Source organism: Periplaneta americana, chromosome 2 (genome assembly GCF_040183065.1).
Source record: "Periplaneta americana isolate PAMFEO1 chromosome 2, P.americana_PAMFEO1_priV1, whole genome shotgun sequence".
Classification (NCBI taxonomy): domain Eukaryota; kingdom Metazoa; phylum Arthropoda; class Insecta; order Blattodea; family Blattidae; genus Periplaneta; species Periplaneta americana.
This window is the reverse complement of record NC_091118.1, coordinates 169,347,269-169,367,912: the sequence shown is the minus strand read 5'-3', so window position 1 is coordinate 169,367,912 and position 20,644 is coordinate 169,347,269. Positions and strand designations below refer to the sequence as shown.

The window sequence follows — 20,644 nt, the reverse complement described above, 5'->3', positions numbered from 1 at the left end:
CGATCCCCGCTTGGGCTGATTACCTGGTTCGGTTTTTTCCAAGGTTTTCTCCAATCGTAAGGCGAATGTCAGGTAATCTATTGTGAAACCTCGGCCTCATCTTGCCAAAATACCATCTCGCTATCACCAATCCCATCGACACTAAATAACCTACTCTCTTTCCAGCTAAAGATTGAAGTAAAGTAAATAAATGCGTGGCATAATAGTTCCTGATTGGCTATTGCACACACAACACCTCCAAGCTCATGCTTGTCACCTTCCTTACATTAAAATAGTTCCTTCCAAAATAATAAAATGTATAATATACCGGTATATGGAATACAGGTAAATTAAACATGCTTATAACAACACTTCCTTACGATTTAAGCAATATAGTTATATTAGTAGTTTCAGACATTGCATGATAAAACATTGCAACATGTATTATGGCAACACGCATGCGTAATAGGCATTAAGCGGAACTCCCAGGGGACCTCCAGCTTCACAGAGCACATCAGCACAGCTGGTAACATAGTGCGAGATTCAGTGTTGCCAACCTCAAAGAAATTTCTGTAGAATTAAAGAAATTCTCCACTCTTCAAAGAATAACATTTAATCACGAATCTACAGAAAAAGAAAATCCACTATTCCCAATAGAGAAATAATGAACTACGTGCATATATCTAACTAATGAAAATTCTTCGATATCCCTGTATCCCTGTGTTATTGAATCACCATGTCTGTCAGAACAAAATTCGTCTCCCCTCTGCCTCTAGCACATGTGCGTTCTGAGAACGATCACATGAGAGACGTATGGTTTAATTTTGTTGTACTATAATATGAATGGCATTTTGACTTGTCTAATGTATATGATATATCAGATGATGGCTGTCCTGTGTGCTCGCTTGATGAAAATAATGCGCCCTGGTGGCTGCTTTGGTAGCTAGTTTGCGATTGCAGAGTAATACATTTCGGTTTTGTTCATGTCTACTTCAAAATAGTTTAGTAGTTGATACAAATAGTAGATAAATAACTAAGTTAAAAAAAACTTTGATGTGTATAAAAGAACTTCCAGATACTGTACGTACACTGTCTCTCCTTAATCAGAATTAGCATCCATCTCACCACAATATCTTTTGAAATGTTACACAGATTTTACTGCAATTTATTGTTTTGCATATGAATTAGGCTGTAACCGCAATAGACTGAAAAATTTTATAATAAATTTGAAAAAAAAAAAAAAAAAAAAAAGTCAAGTAAACACAGGTACAGCGCCTTCGAAAATACTCTTACTCCACTTCAATAATCTTACTGAGGACATTAAAAATCTTAACCAAAACTCTGCATTATTTAAGGTAAACTAAAAAATTACTTAATAACTCACATCTTCTATTCTATAGATGAATTCTTGACTTTTCACAGCACTGTAAAAATTAATGTATATTTCATACATTGTATAATATTTTATTGTTATTAAGGTAATAATTCTGTACATTATATTTCATATGTTAAACATAAGAATTGGACATATTCTTCATTCTAGCTGTAAAGCAACTGTAGGAATATTATGGAACAAATAAATGTATCTGTCCATTTACCTTACGAAATATATATACCGCATGTTCCAGATGTATTTTAAAATATATTCAATCAAAATTATTGTTGGATGATTACATCAAGAAACTCATACCTAGGAGTAAGATCCATAACTTCATTGTCACTGTATAGTGACATCCTCATGATTCCCTGAACCCAAAAATTTCCAACTCTCGGTGGGTGTGCCAGCTCTATTGTCACATTATAACGGTGACCTAAAAAAAAAATAAATTACACCAATCAATTTATAGATCTGTGAAGTCACTAAGTTCTTTTTAAGCAAAAACTGAAATCAGTTCAATTCTTTCATCAGAAATTAAGTAAAAAAAAAAAATTGTTTAATGTTCACATAATATTCAGGAGAATGAAACTAAAAATCTTATAGTACCAGTAAATATTACATTTGTTCCATCTATAAATAAATACCCTAAACAATAATGACTGAAAACACTGCGAAATGGTGGGACCGAAGAAAAACGGAGTGAAACTAATAAGAATGTCTCCTAGAACTGGAGAAAAATTTAAAAGCCATGATAATTTAAAGGTGATGGAAAATGCGCAAAGCAGAAAGTAATGGAGGCAAACTTTAAGAAAAGCGAATGCCATGACATAACAAGAAATAGTTAGTTGTGTAAGATTGCCAGAGTATAAATTATTAAAGTACGAGTATGAACAGAAAATCACTGTCACCACACAGCTCTCATCCGGTCAATATGTAAATACACTGTCTTGTAAATCTCCATAAAAATACTAACTTCGCAACATGTAACATTCCACATCGCTCTTAGATTGAGGGTGTCTTCCTTCAATACAAGTATTATTTTGGAAATCTTCTAGCGTCATAATGTTATACAACACTCCTCCTAGCTGAAGACTGAGGTTAAATAACTCTCGAATACATTTATAACATTCAATCCTGCTAATCTCAACATAGAAGAACATGTTCACAATAGGAAACATTTCATCTGACGCGTTACTTTTACTATCAACATTAATAGTCTTCTCCAACAAATGCTTCAATGCCTGAATTGTAATCTTAATTTTAACACAAATTTAATACCTGTGCATTCGACATAAACATATCAATATAATATCAGGTTCAAATGGTTACTTCATTATACTCATAGTAAATTTGAATGACACAACAGTTAAATCTGCTTTGTAAACAAGTCTTCATATTCAGCATATTAGCATGATATTTCCCAACAATTTAAATTTTGTTTTAAATCAAGAAGACTTGTAATTTATATCTATATATGTATATTAATTTAAATAAACCATGATATCAGTTCCATTTGTAACTTAAAATAATAAAAAATATTTTAAAGATGAAAAAAATAATGGACTTTAAAAATATGGGCGAAGGAAGAGTATGCCATACAACATAACCTATAAGATCTTTCCTAAAAAGCCTTGCCACTCCCTCCCAAGCAAAAACTGAAATGACATCCCTGACTTACTTCTTAATAGTGTCATTAAATATGCAGTTCTTCAATAAATGAAGTAATGGTTTTAATCAATCTATTTACTGCTGAATTACCTACATTTTAATAGTCCTCTTGCTTCCTCAATACCTAAAATCTTGCGAATATCGTGGCAATTCTTTCTAATTCAATGCATGTACTACAAATTTATTGTCACAAACGATACTTCTCTCCAGTATGGTATTGTAGCAATTACTGATACTCAAAGTTTCATAGAATGTATCTTGGCACATGGACACACCTAGTACTAAGCCTGAAATTGTCTGTTGCAAAATTATAAAATACAATACCGGTAATAACAATAGAATTATTATACTTTGTTAGTAGGCCTAACAGTTATGAAGAGTACACCTACCACAGTATGGGAACTTCTCCAGTTTGAAGAAAATATTTTCCGCCAGGTGAGAGTTGATCATTAACTACCGGTATGCCATTATTTAGAAATTCATCTGCTCGTAGCCCCAGCATCATTGTACAGTCACTGGTATTACTACCATGGCACATGAAACAACGGCCCTGAAATGCAAAACAATCACTGAGTTATAATTTCAATCATAATATTATCAATATACCCAAAAGTTACATTTATGCACTGTAATCTTAATACAGTACAGTACATTGATTCTTCACAATGCCAAGTAACTGTCATTAGTTGTAGGTCATCCCATATTATTTGCAGAAAACACAAGTATAGTAATTATAGCCAATAACTCCAACACATCCCAATCTTCAACAGAGGCAATTCTCCTCAAAACATGTGATTGGTTTTCAGCCAATAAATTAGTATTAAACTGTAACAAAACTAACATGATCCAATTTAAATCCTGTCCAAATTCAACCTTGCAAATTTCAAGTACAATAATAATTAACAACACAACAATAGAAATAACAACAACCAAGTTCCTTTGCTTACAAATCAATCATATATTAAATTGGAAAAATCATATTAAATAAATTAACCCCAAACTAAATGCAGCATGTTCTGCAATTAGTTCTACAGACAGTAACAGTACATTTCTACTACAAAAAAAAAATATATATATATAATTAATAAACTTCCTTACATATAATCGTAAAAACTTTGTAACTAATTCAATAGTTCATAGTATAAATACCTGACATTTGCCTTAAGGTTGGGGGGAAACCTTGGTAAACACCCAACCACGGGAATCTTATAATCAGAAAGCGGATCTACATAAACAGGCAAACTAACCTGTTCAATCTACTGGGTACATTAGTAAAACATCAAATTATGTGACTTTTGCTGAACTGATAGAAAATGTCATCAATACTTTGAACGATACCAAGATAGAACATGACAATTAAACAGGAGGGCTTGGAACTACAGCGCATGTTGAGATTAGATGGTTGACGTTAAAACATTGACAACTGACGCGTAGGTAAAAAAAAAAAAAAAAAAAAAAAAAATAACAATACAAAAATCAACATGAAATGAAAGACGAAATGTATATAGTAATGCTAACATTATGCACACAACAAATGTCATCAAGACAGCTGTCGAACACTCACCACGTAAGGACTGCAAATCAACCGTTGTTACCAGAGCAACAGGCTTCGCACGCTATGTCACATTCAGTTGTTTTTCCTCTAATGTCATCAACGAGTTAGAAAGAGATTAATCTCTCTTCTAACTCGTTGGGTGTCATGCATGCCTCATCCTTAGAAAGAAAAAAAAAACAGGGGTAAAAACTAGCGCTGAGTTGCTTCTATCGATATCGGTAGTCAAAATCCGCCATTACGCTATACCTTATTACTGACATCAGAAAACAAAAAATCAACCAGCCTTTGGATAATAAAAGCCTAAACTAGCCTGTCAAAGATTCGTATATGCAGGGCATAACAATTGCTTAAACTAACCTAACATGTCACAGACAGTGTCGCCAACACATAAATTGTATCCCCGTCAGTATAACACCTGGAAATCAGTCGGAATCCGTCAAAATTAAAAAAAAAAATAAGACCTAATATATATAACACAACTTACTTACAAATCCTGATTAAAATAATAATTCTTCAAAATCTAACTTGATTACGAGAAAATCTGAAACAGGAAATTCTTAAACATAGTACGGATCAGGCAGGCTGTTCAAATAAAAAGTAAAATCTCTAAAAAGTTAAACAATAAAAAATGACAACAGCTGAAAATGTCAAAAGACGATGTAAATCGTAATTTCCGCCAGAAAATCCGTCACCCGTCAAAGCCATTTTTTTCCCGTCCGCTACGTTGAAATTCCGTCAATTTTGAAGGAATTTCCGCCCAGTTGGCAACACTGGTCACAGATTCGTATATGCAGGGCATAACGTGAGTGTATACTAGCGTGAAACTTTCGTAATGTCACCAAAGTTTTGTTAGTATGACTGAGAGAGAGAGAAACCTTACCAGCCTTTGCCCATTGTATATGCAAGGCATAATAAAGGTCTAAAGTAGTCTGAGATTCATATATGCAGGACATAGCAATAGCCTAAACTAACTTAACATGTCATCAGATTCTATATGCAGAGCATAGCGTGAGTGTACCCTACTACTAGCGTGAAACTTTCGTAATGTCACCAAAGTTAGTTGGTATGACTGAAGAGAGATTTAAAGAGTTGAAGGTGTATAAGCAAAGTACGAGGAAATAACTCTACGCTAATTTCGTCCAGAATTTTTTGTCTTACTTACGGCTCTAAAGGAACCCGGAGATTCATCGGTCCCTACCCTGTGCAAGATTAATCCAGTCTCTACCATCATATCCCACCTCCCTCAAATCCATTTTAATAATTCTCCCATCTACGGCTTGGCCTCCCCAAAGATCTTTTTTCCCTCCGACCTCCCAACTAACACTCTGTATGAATTTCTGGGTTCGCCCGTATGTGCTACATGCCCTACCCAACTTAAATGTCTGGATTTATTGTCCCTAATTGTCAGGTGAAGAATACAATGCGTGCAGTTGTGTAACTTTCTTCATTCTCCTGTAACTTCATCCCTCTTAGCCCCAAATATTTTCCTGAGAACCTTATTCTCAAATACCCTTAATCTCTGTTCCTCTCTCAAACTGAGACTCCAAGTTTCACAATCATACAGAACAACCAATAATACGTATAAATTTTATAAATTCTAACTTTCTGATTTTTTGCCAGCAGACTAGATGACAAAAGCTTCTCAACAGAATAACAGACATTTCCCATATTTATTCTGCATTTAATTTCCTCCCGAGTGTCATTTATATTATTTGTTACTGTTGCTCCAAAATATCTGAATTTTTCCACCTCTTCGAAGGATAAATTTCCAATTTTTATATATTCTGGTCATGAGACATAATCATATACTTTGTCTTTTCGGGATTTACTTCCAAACCCTATCGCTTTACTTGCTTCAAGTAAAATGTCCGTGTTTTTCCTAATCATTTGTGGATTTTCTAACATATTGACGTCATCCGCATAGACAAGCAGGTGATGTAACCCTTCAATTCCAAACCCTCTCTGTTATCCTGGACTTTCCTAATGGCATATTCTAGAGCGAAGTTAAAAAGTAAAGGTGATAGTGCTTTTCCTTGTTTTAGCCCATAATGACTTGGAAAAGCATCCTATAGAAACTGGCCTATACAGACTCTGCTGTACATTTCATTGAGACATATTTTAATTAAAGTATACATTATTTTTTTTTTTTACTTCTAACCTTTTTGATCAAAGGTGTCAAGAAGGGGCAGGGAGCCCTCTAGACAAATTACTGATTTAAAAAAAAAAAATGGAGAACTTCCACGGAAAAGAAAAGCTATTCATCATGACTGTCATTTGATCGCAAAGTATTCTGCAGTGCTGGAACCAATAGTGAATGCTCTCCAATGTAAGACCTTGGACATCATTAAAGCATCAGAGATCATTTGACACATTGTGGAACTGATGAAGTGTTAAAAGAAGGTAATCAAATCACAGAGCAATTGGGATTGGATCTGAATAGACCACGGACTTTTGGTGAGAAGCAACACCGCAGCAACCATCCAACAACAAATCTCTCAGACTTCTGGAGAAGATCTGTAATAATTCTGCACCTGGATTCTATTATTTCTTCTTTACAATTACTATTCAGGTTTTATACTGACAATACACCTGTCTTTGCATTGACATATCTACATCCTTCCTACATTTTACTCGTGATAATCAATTAAAAGAAAAGGCAGATTCATTCTAAAAGAACTTATCTCCCAAATCTTAAAAAAAGACTTAACCTTTCTTCTGGCTGAATGATTAATCGAAAAAATTGGGTAATCCATACCATAAAATATTTTCGTAAATTTAATGAATACTTACTTTCGTAATTTTCTCCGTAGTCTTATATTAATACACCAGGTAGTGGCTCAGAAGTTTACTAATTTTAAGTCTGATTGTCGACGGATTTTTAAGGGGCAAGGAAACCCCTTGTAATGGCTAAGGAAAGATGGGAATAGTGTTATAGATTTACATGTTTTACACACTCCAATCTCGTATTCTGATGTGAGATGAGCCACAGTTTCTCTTTCCCCAAACCGACTTATTTACAATTTTTTTTCCATATTTAGCACAAGATTACATTTGACACCTGTAGAAAAAATTTTATATTCAAGTTATACAGTACTACAACTCGAACACTAGACCATACTGTGCCAGAGGAAAGGCTTCTAATAACACTCACTAGGAAAAGTAACGTTCTAATACATTGCACAGTACAGTAGAACTCAGATTATCCGTCACCCTATTAACCGATCGGCGGATTATCCGACTTTCTCTCTCTCTCTCTCTTCTCCTCCTCCTCCTCCCTTTTTTGCTGCAGAACAAAATATGAAGTCCTGTAGACTGTTAGTACATATTTTTTACTTTAAAGGGTTATTAGAAACCTTTTACACAGGGTCTAGTAAGAATGCTTCCAAGCTCTTCAAGTAACAGGATCAGTTACTTCTTATTTCTGGGTGAGGGTGTTTTTTTTTCCAACTTGTAAAATAGTCACTACGGTATCTACTTTCAAAGAAATGATCCTAAGAACTTTCACACAATTGCAAACCCATTCACCAATCAGTATTTGTCCTACTGTTCGAGTGGTTGTACTATTTACTTTCTATGAAAAATGTCTTCCATGATCGTCGAAAGAAAACGTGTTGTGCTTAGTATCGAAAAAAAAAATGTAAATAACTGAGAGGTTTGGAGAAACTGTAGCTCATGTCAAATGAGTACGAAACTGACGTTACACTGTGCGCGATTTAAGGAAGTAAAAACAGTGATGCAGTGAATAAAGTACGAGAATGTAGGCCTATATCTATAACACGACTTCTATCTTTCCACAATCAACCATTAGGATTCCCTTGGCCCTTAAAACTCGTCATTGACAATCGGACTTAAAATAGTAACTAACTAGTATGTTAAAAACATGACCACGGAGAAAATAAAGAAATAATTATAGGCCTAAGTGTTAGGCCTATGCACATAATTTATGAAAATCTCTTATGGTACGGATTATCCGATTTTTTCGATTAACCGTTCAGTCCACCCCCTTCATTACCACGGATAACAGAGGTTCTACTGTACTTCATTTATATTTCTGCACAAAAAACCAAAGCTAGAGAAAGACATGGACAATCCACCAATCAGTTATTAGGGTGACAGATTCGGGGTTCTACTGTACTAATAATGCTACTTTTAATCTCATGTTAAGTGTTCTTGGAATCATTAACACAGTCCCTTCACTCACAGCTTTCACTCAGGGGCAAGGGAAGGGTGGGGAGGGAGCAGGCCTTGCCAAAAGCATGAGCTTAATACCAATTGCTGGTTTCTATGTTAGCAAAGAAGAGAGATCGCTGACAAGGGTAAAATAATTTTTAACAAAATAACTTTCAGAGTATTAGCACCACTAACATTGACGCACCACCACTGGTAATAAAGGTGAATTAAGTTTAAATTCCTTGAATTATTTATACTCTTATTCAGTGAGAATTGGGGAGGGGGGGAAACTAAAGTGAAGACACAAGGCAGCCTGTTATATGACCGTTTCATGCTTATCTTGGAAAAACTGTCGGTGTACTCCATGCTGATTACAAACATTTTACTCTTCACAATACTAACCACCTTGAAAAATTTAGAAGTTCCAGTCCTTGCATAACCTCTCAATATCAAACTGGTAGAATGTATATTAATATGTTAATACAGTACTTACACAGATAATAATCATGAACTTCAAACCTACTTTTTACTTCGTACCTAAAACACTCGTAGTCACAAACTGTTAAATGTTTTCAACCTGAAAATCATGTCGCTGCAAAGCTTAGTTGTATGGAGAAATACTTTTACTCAACAATTTTAATCCAAGCAATTTTATTCCAACTCTGTACACCCGAAGTGCGTCATATTACTGTCGAAGATCAGGCAGAGGAATTAATGTAGGGATATGCAAGGAAAGCTAGGGAAAAACAAATAAGTCATTTAAAAACTTCACAGTTTGTAACATTTAATTCTTTTTATAAGACATTACAAAGTGTGGTATAACTAATTTCAGTTAAAAGAAATTTAAAATTGTGCAAATTAAAGCATTACTTTTAGTAATAGTTCATTTCTTTGGTTTACAAGCAAAACACATTAAGTAAAAAATTTTACTTCTGAGAAAACAGCATTTTTATTCAAATAAAATTGAATCCTCAAAATTTTAGTTTTAGTAATGCTGTTTCTCTTAGTATCTCATTTTCCAATTCGAAGTTTATATATTATATACGCCTTTTTCTCAGAAGTAATATTTTTTACTTAATGTGTTTTGCTTGTAAACCGATGATTTATTAAAACAATGGAAACTATGTCTCCTATTAAATAATATGACTTTTTTTACTTTTAACAATTTATTGGTAATTAACATACCAATTTCAACATAAAAAATTAAAAAATTCAGTTACATACTTGTAATATGTAATTCAGTTATATACTTGTAATATGCAAGTTAAAACAATAGGTACCTTAAAATCCCATTATGACAAGTGCTATATAATCATTGACATTATCTGTGACGATATCATTCACCATTCACTTTAAAATATTAGAACATAGATGAAATTAAATCATAATATTTAAAACAATCACTATGCATCTTTAACATGCAATCAAAAACTACTTCCATGTGTTGTCAAGTTCAAGGTAGCACTGTTCATCAGGTGTATGGAAATCACTTTTACTTCCTCTTCGGTTTCGCAACAGCTTCGATAAGAGACTGTCTCAACTTCTTTACAAGCCTTTCCATTTCTTCTGCCTTGATCCTCAAACTCTGGTTTTCTTTTTCAAGTTTCACAGCAGTATCCTTCATTTCGAGCTCCCTCGTCTTTCTGTTTTGTCTCGACTTTCTAGATGCTTCGTTATTCCTGTCCCTAAGTTCTCGATATCTGTCACAATCAGACTCGACAGATGAGAGTCGTGACCTCTTAGATTGAGGAGTTAGTGGTTCATCAAAAACAGAACTGGATGAAGAGTACTTTCGCTGTCGTGATCTGCTGAGATTTTCTTCTTTGGATGTTGATGGATACTGACGTTTGGCAGGACGCCCTCTGGGTTTCGAAGGAGATGCTTTATTCTGCTCAGATACTTTCTTCTTTGAAGAAATGTGCTTTTGTATGGAATCGTCTCTAACAATCTTCTTCGTTATTTTCAATTTCAAAGATGAACCATCCTGGATCTTGCTTTCCAACTCAGTGTGACATGGCAGACCCCCATGACCACGGCCACCCACACGAGATCTGCTAATTTTTCCTACCTTTAGAGGTTTTCGTTGCTCTTCCACTGGTTTTTGATCGAACTTCCTTATTTCTACAGATTCCATTGAAAGATCATCTTCATCCACTTCCATCTCGTCTGTCTGTGAAATATTCCACTGTCCATCAAGAGAATTTTCTTGTAGATCTACAACAATTTCGTTAATGATAGTGGTGCTCTGATTGTCCTCCACTTCAGTTTTAATTGCCTGAGTCATTGAATGAGAAGGCCCAGCTACAGCGGTGCTGTCAGAAGAACCAGCAGAGATGAGAGAGAGCAAGAAATCTGGCTTCACATCAGGCGAATCCAAAGACAATGGTTGGTTCTGAAATCAAAACATAACCAATCTTTGGGTAAAAACTACGACAGTATCAATAGTTCAGGGACTAAACTAAAAACTATTGAAGAATAGTCCTAATATTCGCCAAATGACAATAATACAAAAGCAAACAGCTGTCTAGTTTTCTCTTTACAACTTGTATCAAACACAAGAGGATCAGCTTATACCACCAAAGAGCACCAGAAATACTAATGTTTCAAATACATATTTGTACAACAAACTCAACATTTTGAAAGTGGAATCACTTAAATTTCTGTCTGCTGGGGTGTTTTAAAAACATTTATGCTCAACCATGCCGAAATGTAGTAATTATACACCTGGTAGCAGTCCTTTAATGCATGTCATTAAAGTACACCTACTCATTAAAGTTCAGGTGTTCAGCCAATGACAAGTCAGCTCTGTACCATTATATCGATTATTCTCGGATATGCAATCGAAAGACAATTAGCGAAAAGTCACGGAGGCTGGAAATCCAATACTGTCGCAGAAGGTTATGTTCTGTTACTATAATAATTAGCGTTAATTGTAAATAATATTCAAATAAATTCAATTTGTCATCTCGTTTTTCAATTCTAAATCAATTTCCAGGTTATATCAGAGTAATCTTCATCTTATTCTCTGCCAAGGTCAATGACATTCGGCCTCGGAAAAAATCAATACTTTCGCGTCTGCGCACATCTCACAATTCAGGTCAGTTCGCACATAACCATAAGAAAACCTAATTTTAAATGATTTCAAGTTAGAAATATGGTCGAGCATAAAAAGTCGTATGAAACTTGCCTATAATGGTAATTAAGACGCTCGTATGAAAATTATGAAACTCGCTTGCGCTCGTTTCATAAACAATCATACTTGAGTCTTAATTACTACCATTATAGGCTCGTTGCATAATGTACTATTATCATACACTGGAGTAATATTATTCCAGCAAGTGTTCAGCATTCCCAGTCACATGAAGATAATAGGATTTAATTCTATGACATAGGTTCCGTATACAATTAAATCTGCGCTTTACTACCATATACATCAAGGCAGACTATGAAGAATACGAAAAAATACTTCAATGCAGAGACAAGGTTCTCGAACAACTACCTATGTTCATTCTATCCAATGCACAAACATTCATGAAATGTACGGACTATAAGGTTTGAATCTCTCTTCTGGTAGGCCTACATAGTAGACTTCAACACAACTAAAGTTGTCGCAAGAAAAGAACAAACTTCTGACAGTTCCACAAAGTATGTTTTTGTATTCCTCCTACCCACTGCTCACATGAAAGTAAAACAAGACTGATAATTCAATTGAAAACAGAAAATGCCAAAGTAAATTTAACTGACAAGGAACATGGTTGGTGGACTTGAAAATCAGTCCGACAACATATGTCAAAACATACGTAGCCAGTAAGCTACATCCCTGAAGCTGATAAAAATTCAAAATAATGAGATGTGGAGCATCAGTCAATTTCAAAGTAGACTTCAATCAATTTCTGAACAATTCATTCATTTCATTCATAGTTTTCTGCCCAAGAGATCTCTTTCTGCAAATCCACGCATATCTACATAAGGGGTTCTATTCACAGACATTTCGCTAGCCCGCGCTACGAGCGTGCTAACCTAGCCCAGGTTATCGACTGGTTACTTGCACAGAATTCATATCATATCATATCGCTAACACTAGTCAATGAATACGAAAAACGTTAGTTCGCTGATCATCCACCGGAAGCCTGCGCTAAGAATGTTTATGAATACGGTCCTTAATGTTTTATCAACAGTAATCTCACTAGAGGTTTTGATTTATCTAGAGAAGATCAAAACTCGAGTGGAATTTATTTAACTATTACATGATTAGAAATCTATTAGAAGAAATAAAGTAGGCCTACTCAAATACAATAAAATAGATACTGACTTACTAAAATTCTACTTCACTAACGTTAGCTTTACCAAACATTTGAACGGAGCAGCCATTTTCAGTTGAAAATCTATGTGGAAAACAAATGATCATCGCAAAGCATGTTATAGTGCAGTATAGAATTTGCAGTTTGAAATGTTGGCAGGCAAACAAATGCTAGAGAAGTGATAAAATTGTAGCGATAAACAGTCATGATTGGTTGAAACACGCTCTTTCATACAGCTTTATTGGTCAAAAGTAGTATGACATAGTCTCCATAACTGTGGAGTAACGGTTAGCGCGTCTGGCCGCAAACTCAGGTGGTCCGGGTTCGATTCCCAGTCGGGGTAAGTTACCTGGTTGAGGTTTTGCTGAATAACATTCAGTGCTGGACCCTGGACTCATTTCACTGTCATTATCACCTTCATCTCATTCAGACGCTAGATAACTTAAGATGTTGAAAATGTTATGTTTTATTTAACGACGCTCGCAACTGCAGAGGTTATATCAGCGTCGCCGGATGTGCCAGAATTTTGTCCCCCAGGAGTTCTTTTACGTGCCAGTGAATCTACTGACATGAACCTGTCGCATTTAAGCACACTTAAATGCCATCGACCTGGCCCGGGATCGAACCCGCAACCTTGGGCATAGAAGGCCAGCGCTATACCAACTCGCCAACCAGGTCGACTTAAGATGTTGATAAAGCATCGTAAAATAACCTACTAAAAAAAGTATGACGTAGTAAAAGTGTAATAGTCAATTTAAACTTTTTGAGAAAAAATGAATCGCACATATTACAAAGCTTTCTAACAGAAGGAATAAGGCCATAGTAAATTAATGAACATAGTTCTGCTACTTATTGCCCTAGAGCTTGAAGTCAATTAACACGTAAACGAAAGACCTAATAAATATATATATATATATATATATATATATATATATATATATATATATATATATTGAAATTAACACAAGATATAAATGAAAGACCTAAAGAAAGAAAAAAAAAACATATATACCGTATATAGAAATTAACACAAAATATAAACGAAAGATCTAAATGAAAAAAATATATAAAATATTAAACACAATCGAATCACAGATTGACAATCATTAGAAAAGAAAAATACATAGTCAAAACCAGAAGAAATAGGCCTAATATGAAAGAAAAAATAGTTTTCGAAATTAACAAGATTTCAATTTCTAAATCAAGAATTTTTAAGTTATGGTGAAAATATAGTGCAAAATATTATAATCGAAGCCAGTACACTACACAAACTAACAAGTAGTGAAAGATGCAGTGCAGGGGACATTTTCTTCTTTGTCAGTTGGCAACATTTCTACTGTTACACGTACTTCGCCTAACTCTGTTGATATTGCGTCATTCCTCACGTAACAATCACAGAGGTATCGAGATGACAAAGCCATGTGTGAGCTGGGCAGGTGGCACCTGTTGCAACGAAGTGCACAACTGTGCCCGAGCATATGTGGAGGCTCGACGTACCTTGTCCAATAACAATTCATGACTCATGATGATTTAAGGGGGTTATGAAGTGTTATCGGGCAAGATAATGCAAAGGCTCCACACATGAGTTCGCCCACGCAGGGTCAATCACAACCTTGAATCTCTCAGTTTAGCTCTCGTTGGGCAAGGAGCAAGTGAAATAAGCTAACATGAAAAGTAGTGGGGGGGGGGGATCCTCCATTTCATCACCATGTTGTCGAAGTAACACGCTAAGTATTTATGCATGGAAGAAAAAAATAATGAAACCTTAATTTCCACCGAAACTCTTCTATCCTATCCTTAATCAACACAATACTTCGAAAGTGAGAAAAACACGTATAGACATTTCTTTGTATTTAACTTCAAAAGGATGACAAATTTCAACACATCTTAACTGGATTCAATTATAGAAATAAAATGAACACAATACCAAATGTTTGTCTACCTCTCTATGCTAAGTATTAATACCATGACTACAAGTATAACCCTAACAAAAAGCATAAAGAAAAAATTTTTTAATTTATGATAATACATTTCAGATTTTTTGTTCAAGCATTATAAATGTAATTAACATGACCAACTTCAACGATTTTACACACTTTTATTATAACATTCATTTTACGTTCAGATTAAAACAAGTTCAGTAATATGCCCATCAATGAAGTCTATGACTCCAAGACAAAATGTGATGCATTATTTCTTGCAGGTTTCAGGAGCAAACATTTGAAGTCTGAATGACTGTATAAAATCATACAACGGGTTAAACCCAGGGTTGTAGAACTGGGGAAGAGAGGGTGGAAGCATTTAAATTAAACAGTTACTTATCTGACCAGCCCATATAAAGCTTCTTGCTATTTTGAGCATCCAATCCCAGACATTCAGGATTAACATAATTTACAAACAAAGTTGACTAAGCCTTTGCTGTAACCCTCTGTTATTTTTTAAAACTGCACAGTACTATTGCATGCATTAATATTCTGAAAGATGATTACAGTTATATATTAAGAATACAATGTTTGTGCACAAACAAAATACTGGATGAACGTTAAGGTCACTACACCACAACACATCAGTTCATCTACAGACAGATGTACCAACACTGCACTACACCCAAAAGTGTTGTTTCTAAAATCTGCATACATTTTGCTTTGCTTGCAACATCAACTAACTTTATCAATCAACAGCAATAATGGCATATGGCAATAGTGAAGCTTTGTTCGACCAGGTGTACAAATGATATAGGAAGCAATCTAAGAAGCACGAAATCAGAAATAATCAAAATAATAGAACATGCAGTACGAGATAAACAGACTATATTAGCTTCAACAATTTTCCAACTATAATGACTTCAATGACTAAGTGGTAACATCACGTAACAATTGGTTGTGATGCACCCAGTATCCAAGATTCAGCTCTAATGCAAATCGTAGATTTGAATACCTATTATAATTCATCCACATTTGTCATTGACGTGCTGTTCAGTATTGTTTTAGGTTCAGACTAAGCAATGAACCAATAACCCCTCGTCACTAAAGTTCACTTGGTGTGTATCATGTAAATATTTACAGCATGACTCATTTCCACATCACTTTGTTTTTTTTTTTTGGGTTGGGGGGGGGGGAAGACGCACGAGTGTGTGTGATGTACATATTTACAGTAGGTGCCAATCCTACATCATATAGATTCAAATTTGGGTAATATTCGCCTTTAGTACAAATAATTATGACAAACAGGAAACATCTTCGGCATTTTTCCCCTGGACCAATAATATAACGTTAAAGCTGTTCATTGGCCACTATGATTATTTGAACTAGAGACGAAGATTACTTTATTGTATTCATGCTAAGGTAAGAGCAGTCCAGATATTAGTTAAGATCAACAATAAGATGAAAACAAGAAAAATATATGTAATACAGTCGAATCTCCATACAAAGAAAACCGATGTAACAATAATTCCTGTTACAACGATAATTTTTATCATTCCCAGCATATGTCCTATATTTTAAATATGTTTTATCCACAATTAAAACTACAGTAAAATTTTGGAGAAAGCCCAATGGAATGATAAAAACATTCTTTTTTTTTTAATTTGCTTAATTTTCATATTCATTACAATTTCTCTTTCCACTTGGCATCGCCCTCTTAAATATGTTTCACGGTTAGGCTATTCGTCAAACTTATTTCATATTTGTTGACTGGTCTTAGCATTCTGTGCAAGAAATGTATTACAATAGAAGTCCACTTACTTCAAGGGCACGTGACCTTGAACAGAATTTGCCTTTATAGTTCCTGCCACTAGTAGATTTCACATTCTAGTGGTTACAAAGCACTTAAAATCTGCAGAAACAGAAGATATTGACATTGCTAATTTCAAATGGTTTAACGAAATGAGGGCATATAACATTCCTATTACAGGCTCTATTATGTGTCAGAAAGACAATTTTGCCAGCGTACTTGGTGATTCGAATTTCAAAGCAAGCAACGTTCTAAAGACAGATATGGGATTACTTTCATTAAAGTGGTAGTCTGAGAAGAAAAATCAAACGAGGTGCGGTTATCAAATTGTGAGTGAATGTTATTTCACAGTATGTAATATTGTTTTGTGCGAGATCGTGCGTATTTGCTTGTTTTCCGCACAGAACCAATATGCGGTTAAGTGTGAAATACCAGATTCAGTATTCCCAACGTAACACACATAACAATTTCCCTCTTCTTACCGCTTAAGCGCGACATTCATTTTACTGCTTTAGGCTTTTAACATATTATTTTTAGAGACGTTTAACATAGTAATAATTATAAATTGGAAACTTACCACTGCAATTTCACCTAAATTGCGATGTTAATTATTGTTTTTAAATATTTGCAAAAAATTAAGTAAAGTCTACTACTCCACGAAACTTATTGCATTCCTGATACAAGTAACATTAAGGAAGCCGTGAAAAAATCAACAAGATTCCAGATGCCGATGTTATTACTGCAATATGTTATATAAATAATATTGTTAAAATATTAAAATGAAAAATAAATCATTACATAACCTTACCGTTTGTTTTAAGTTCGCATTTATAGACGGGGGGGGGGGGGAGACAGACGTATATCACGGCCTGCTGGAGTAAACACAGAAAACATTTTATAGCAACAATGTTGAAGAAAGATATTTTGGTTTTCCGAAGTTGCCGTCATTAAACAGAAACAAACATGGAGATTTCATTGCAACTAATTAGAAATTCGTCTTTCAGGTATGTAATAAACGATCGTCGCACAAAATAATGTACGATACACGAGCGGTATGTTTGTTTTCATGTTCTCGGAAATTAAAAAAGCTCAACTACGTTTCGCTTTTTCGAACTTTTCCTCGAACATGAAAACGTCAACATACTGCTCTTGTAACATATATTACTATTATGCTATTTGTAATATATTCTCTTTCAGAACTTGGGAAAAATTTCATAACCCCTCAATGCAACCAATTACCCTGATGTAACAATATAATTTTTCCAGTCCCCAGAAAATTATTGTATCGAGGTTAGACTGTACAGAAACGATAATTCAAAATAAATTAATACTTACATTATCAAACACGTAGCTCACCAAATCAAATTTTCCATTCCCTCCAAGCAGCGTGTCCAGAACCACTGGTGTGCTGATCTCATCTGTAGCGAGCAATGGCGGTAGTGTCAGCTTCATCTTCCTCCTCAGTGTGGTGTCCTCTGGATGTGAAGACTGTGTCTGCTCTGCACTGTCCTCACTGACTGTACTCCCAGCCATGCTGTTAAGAGACTCGCTACTCTGGCTAGTAATATTCTTTGCAGTGATGTCCACTTCTGCGAGAGCGTGTGATTGCTCTTCCTGATTCACTTGCGACAGATCTGTTCTCAACAGGTACTGAACACTATCAGTACCTGTAGTCTCACCTGAAACGGCCACATGTCCATTCACACTTCTCTGCTCATTCTCTTTAGACTCCACAGTGGTACTTATTTCATTAATATTATCAGACAGTAGGCTTTCCAAAGTCAACTTTCTTACAGATTCCTGCTTACTACTATCGACTGAAGTAACTCTGTTACTTACTGTCTGAACACTGTGAGCAGCTCCCAAGAGAGACTCGAGGTGTATGTTTTTAATGTCACTTGTACATGTTTTTGGAGGAATTACTGTATTATCTACAGACTCAAAATTATCAAAACTGATGTTTTTAACAACTAGTTTATCTCCTACTTCATACACAGTTTGATTGTTAAAGTTGGTACCCATTTCTTCTTTAGTATGTACGGACTTATTCACAAACTTCTCATCCTGATTTTGAGAAACGATCACAAACTCCTCATCTTGATTTTGAGAAACTATCAACAACTTCTCTTCTTGATTCTGAGAAACAATCTCCTCTTCATGACCCACAGATAGATCCCAACCCCCATCAATATAAATCCCATCTGCTTTGTGTGTAGTGTCAATGTCTTCCTTCTCCAAAGTCTCGGTAGATTTCTCTTCTGCAATGGATATCTGTGGAAGATCTAGTGACGGAATTCCCCATCCCTCCGGGTCTAGAAGACACACTGGGTTGTTGTCTTCTTGCAAAACATTTGAAGAAGTGAAATTAAATTCACGTTGAAAACCTGGAAGAAAGAATGCATAAGAGTCAATTATATGATTAACATTTCATATCTACAGCATAGGCTAATATCAAATGACCGAGTCTACTTAGTCTGCTATGTAGACTTAATGACTAGTGTATCAGAGTGTAAAGAGGACTTCAGGATATTCAAATACACGTTATAAAGGAAGTTATTAACTACAGTTCATTAAAAGAAAATCATTTATGCATCCAATTACGTAATGTATTTTGTTTTCATAATGTAATGTATTTTGTTTTTATAACAAGATATATCAACATATTTGAAGACGTAGATTGTATAACTTGCATAAAATTGTTGCTTGAAAACTATTTTTCTTCAGACAATCGAATTTACACAATTACAGAATTTGGATAATTCTCCACAAAAGCTACACCAACGAAAGCATACAATTTTCTTTTATTTCGCTAGCTTTTGTGAGATGTATATAATGATAAACATGTGGATTTAGCCTCCAGCCACAAATACTTTCAACTTAAAAATCATTTGATACCATATATTCTAATGCACTGTTGTAGCCACTTCGCCACTTGCTATAAATGTAACTCAAACGAGGTTCAGGACGCAATACTAGGGAAACTAGTTTCCAAGTAATTTATCCTGAGCTTTGGTAATTAGTAACAAGTGGGGGGAGGCCTACAACAGTGCATTAGAATATACAGGTAAGTATCAAACGATTTTTATGTTTAAAATATTTGTGGCTGCAAAATTAAATCATGTGTTTATCACTATATACATCTCAGAGAAATCAGTGAAGTGAAGGAAAATTGTGCTTCCTTTGGTGTAGCTTTTATGAAAAAAATATCGGGACTAGTCACAATATGTAAACAAGAACCAAAGAAATTCAAAATTAAAACAAGAGAATGTAGAAAGAAATGATGTATTTACCTATATCAGGTGTATTAAGTTCATCGTCTTGTACAGTACAACTGGAATCTTTTGTGGCGCCCACCATGACAGAAGATGTGTCTTGTGGCGGTTTGCAACAATAATCGCTCAAATCCTGAAAGTTTTCCAGATCCAAAGCTGGTGGGAATGTAGGTGCAAACATCGACGCCGCTGAATCGTGGTTCATTGACCAAGCTGTAAATAAACGAGTTTTGTTTATTTTCATTGTTGATATGTATCACAACTTCACTTCCACACGAAATTTTATAATCACTATGTTTATATTTTTAATTGGAGGAAATGTAAAAAAAGAAAAATAAGTGTTAAGTTCAGGAGTGTAGTATCAAATGACGAGAAACAATCTATTACATAGACTATATAGAATAACTTGAGGGGTAACGAAAAGAAAAACCTGGAGGGGTATGAACCAATCATTCGCCTATATGCTATCTTGAGAGGGGTAACTAGAAAGAGGGGGAAACATGTTCTCTCTTCCCCCACTAAATGTTCACCTAGATTCGATGTGATATTCTACACCATTAAAAGCAGTGTAACATAAGAACATTCTCTT

At 34.9% G+C, this 20,644-nt stretch overlaps 1 protein-coding gene and 1 long non-coding RNA gene across 3 annotated transcripts in view; both read right to left on the bottom strand.

The window, feature by feature from the left end:
- Positions 1-1,418: 1,418 nt before the first annotated feature.
- On the bottom strand, positions 1,419-3,463 carry LOC138694805 (uncharacterized). The gene is made up of 2 exons (XR_011331016.1): positions 3,415-3,463; positions 1,419-1,790 (listed from the first exon to the last, which is right to left on the bottom strand). It is a non-coding gene; the product is annotated as an uncharacterized lncRNA (long non-coding RNA).
- Positions 3,464-9,897: 6,434 nt separating this feature from the next.
- The window catches only part of LOC138694803 (uncharacterized), a 29,101-nt gene continuing 18,354 nt past the window's right edge, over positions 9,898-20,644 (bottom strand). For both annotated transcript variants that reach the window (XM_069818885.1, XM_069818883.1), the window contains exons 4-6: positions 20,074-20,268; positions 18,119-19,167; positions 9,898-11,142 (exon numbers count right to left, since the gene is read on the bottom strand). In XM_069818885.1, the coding sequence (XP_069674986.1) occupies positions 10,243-11,142; positions 18,119-19,167; positions 20,074-20,268 (2,144 nt within the window). In that variant the 3' untranslated portion in view covers positions 9,898-10,242. The remainder of the gene's footprint in view (positions 11,143-18,118; positions 19,168-20,073; positions 20,269-20,644) is intronic.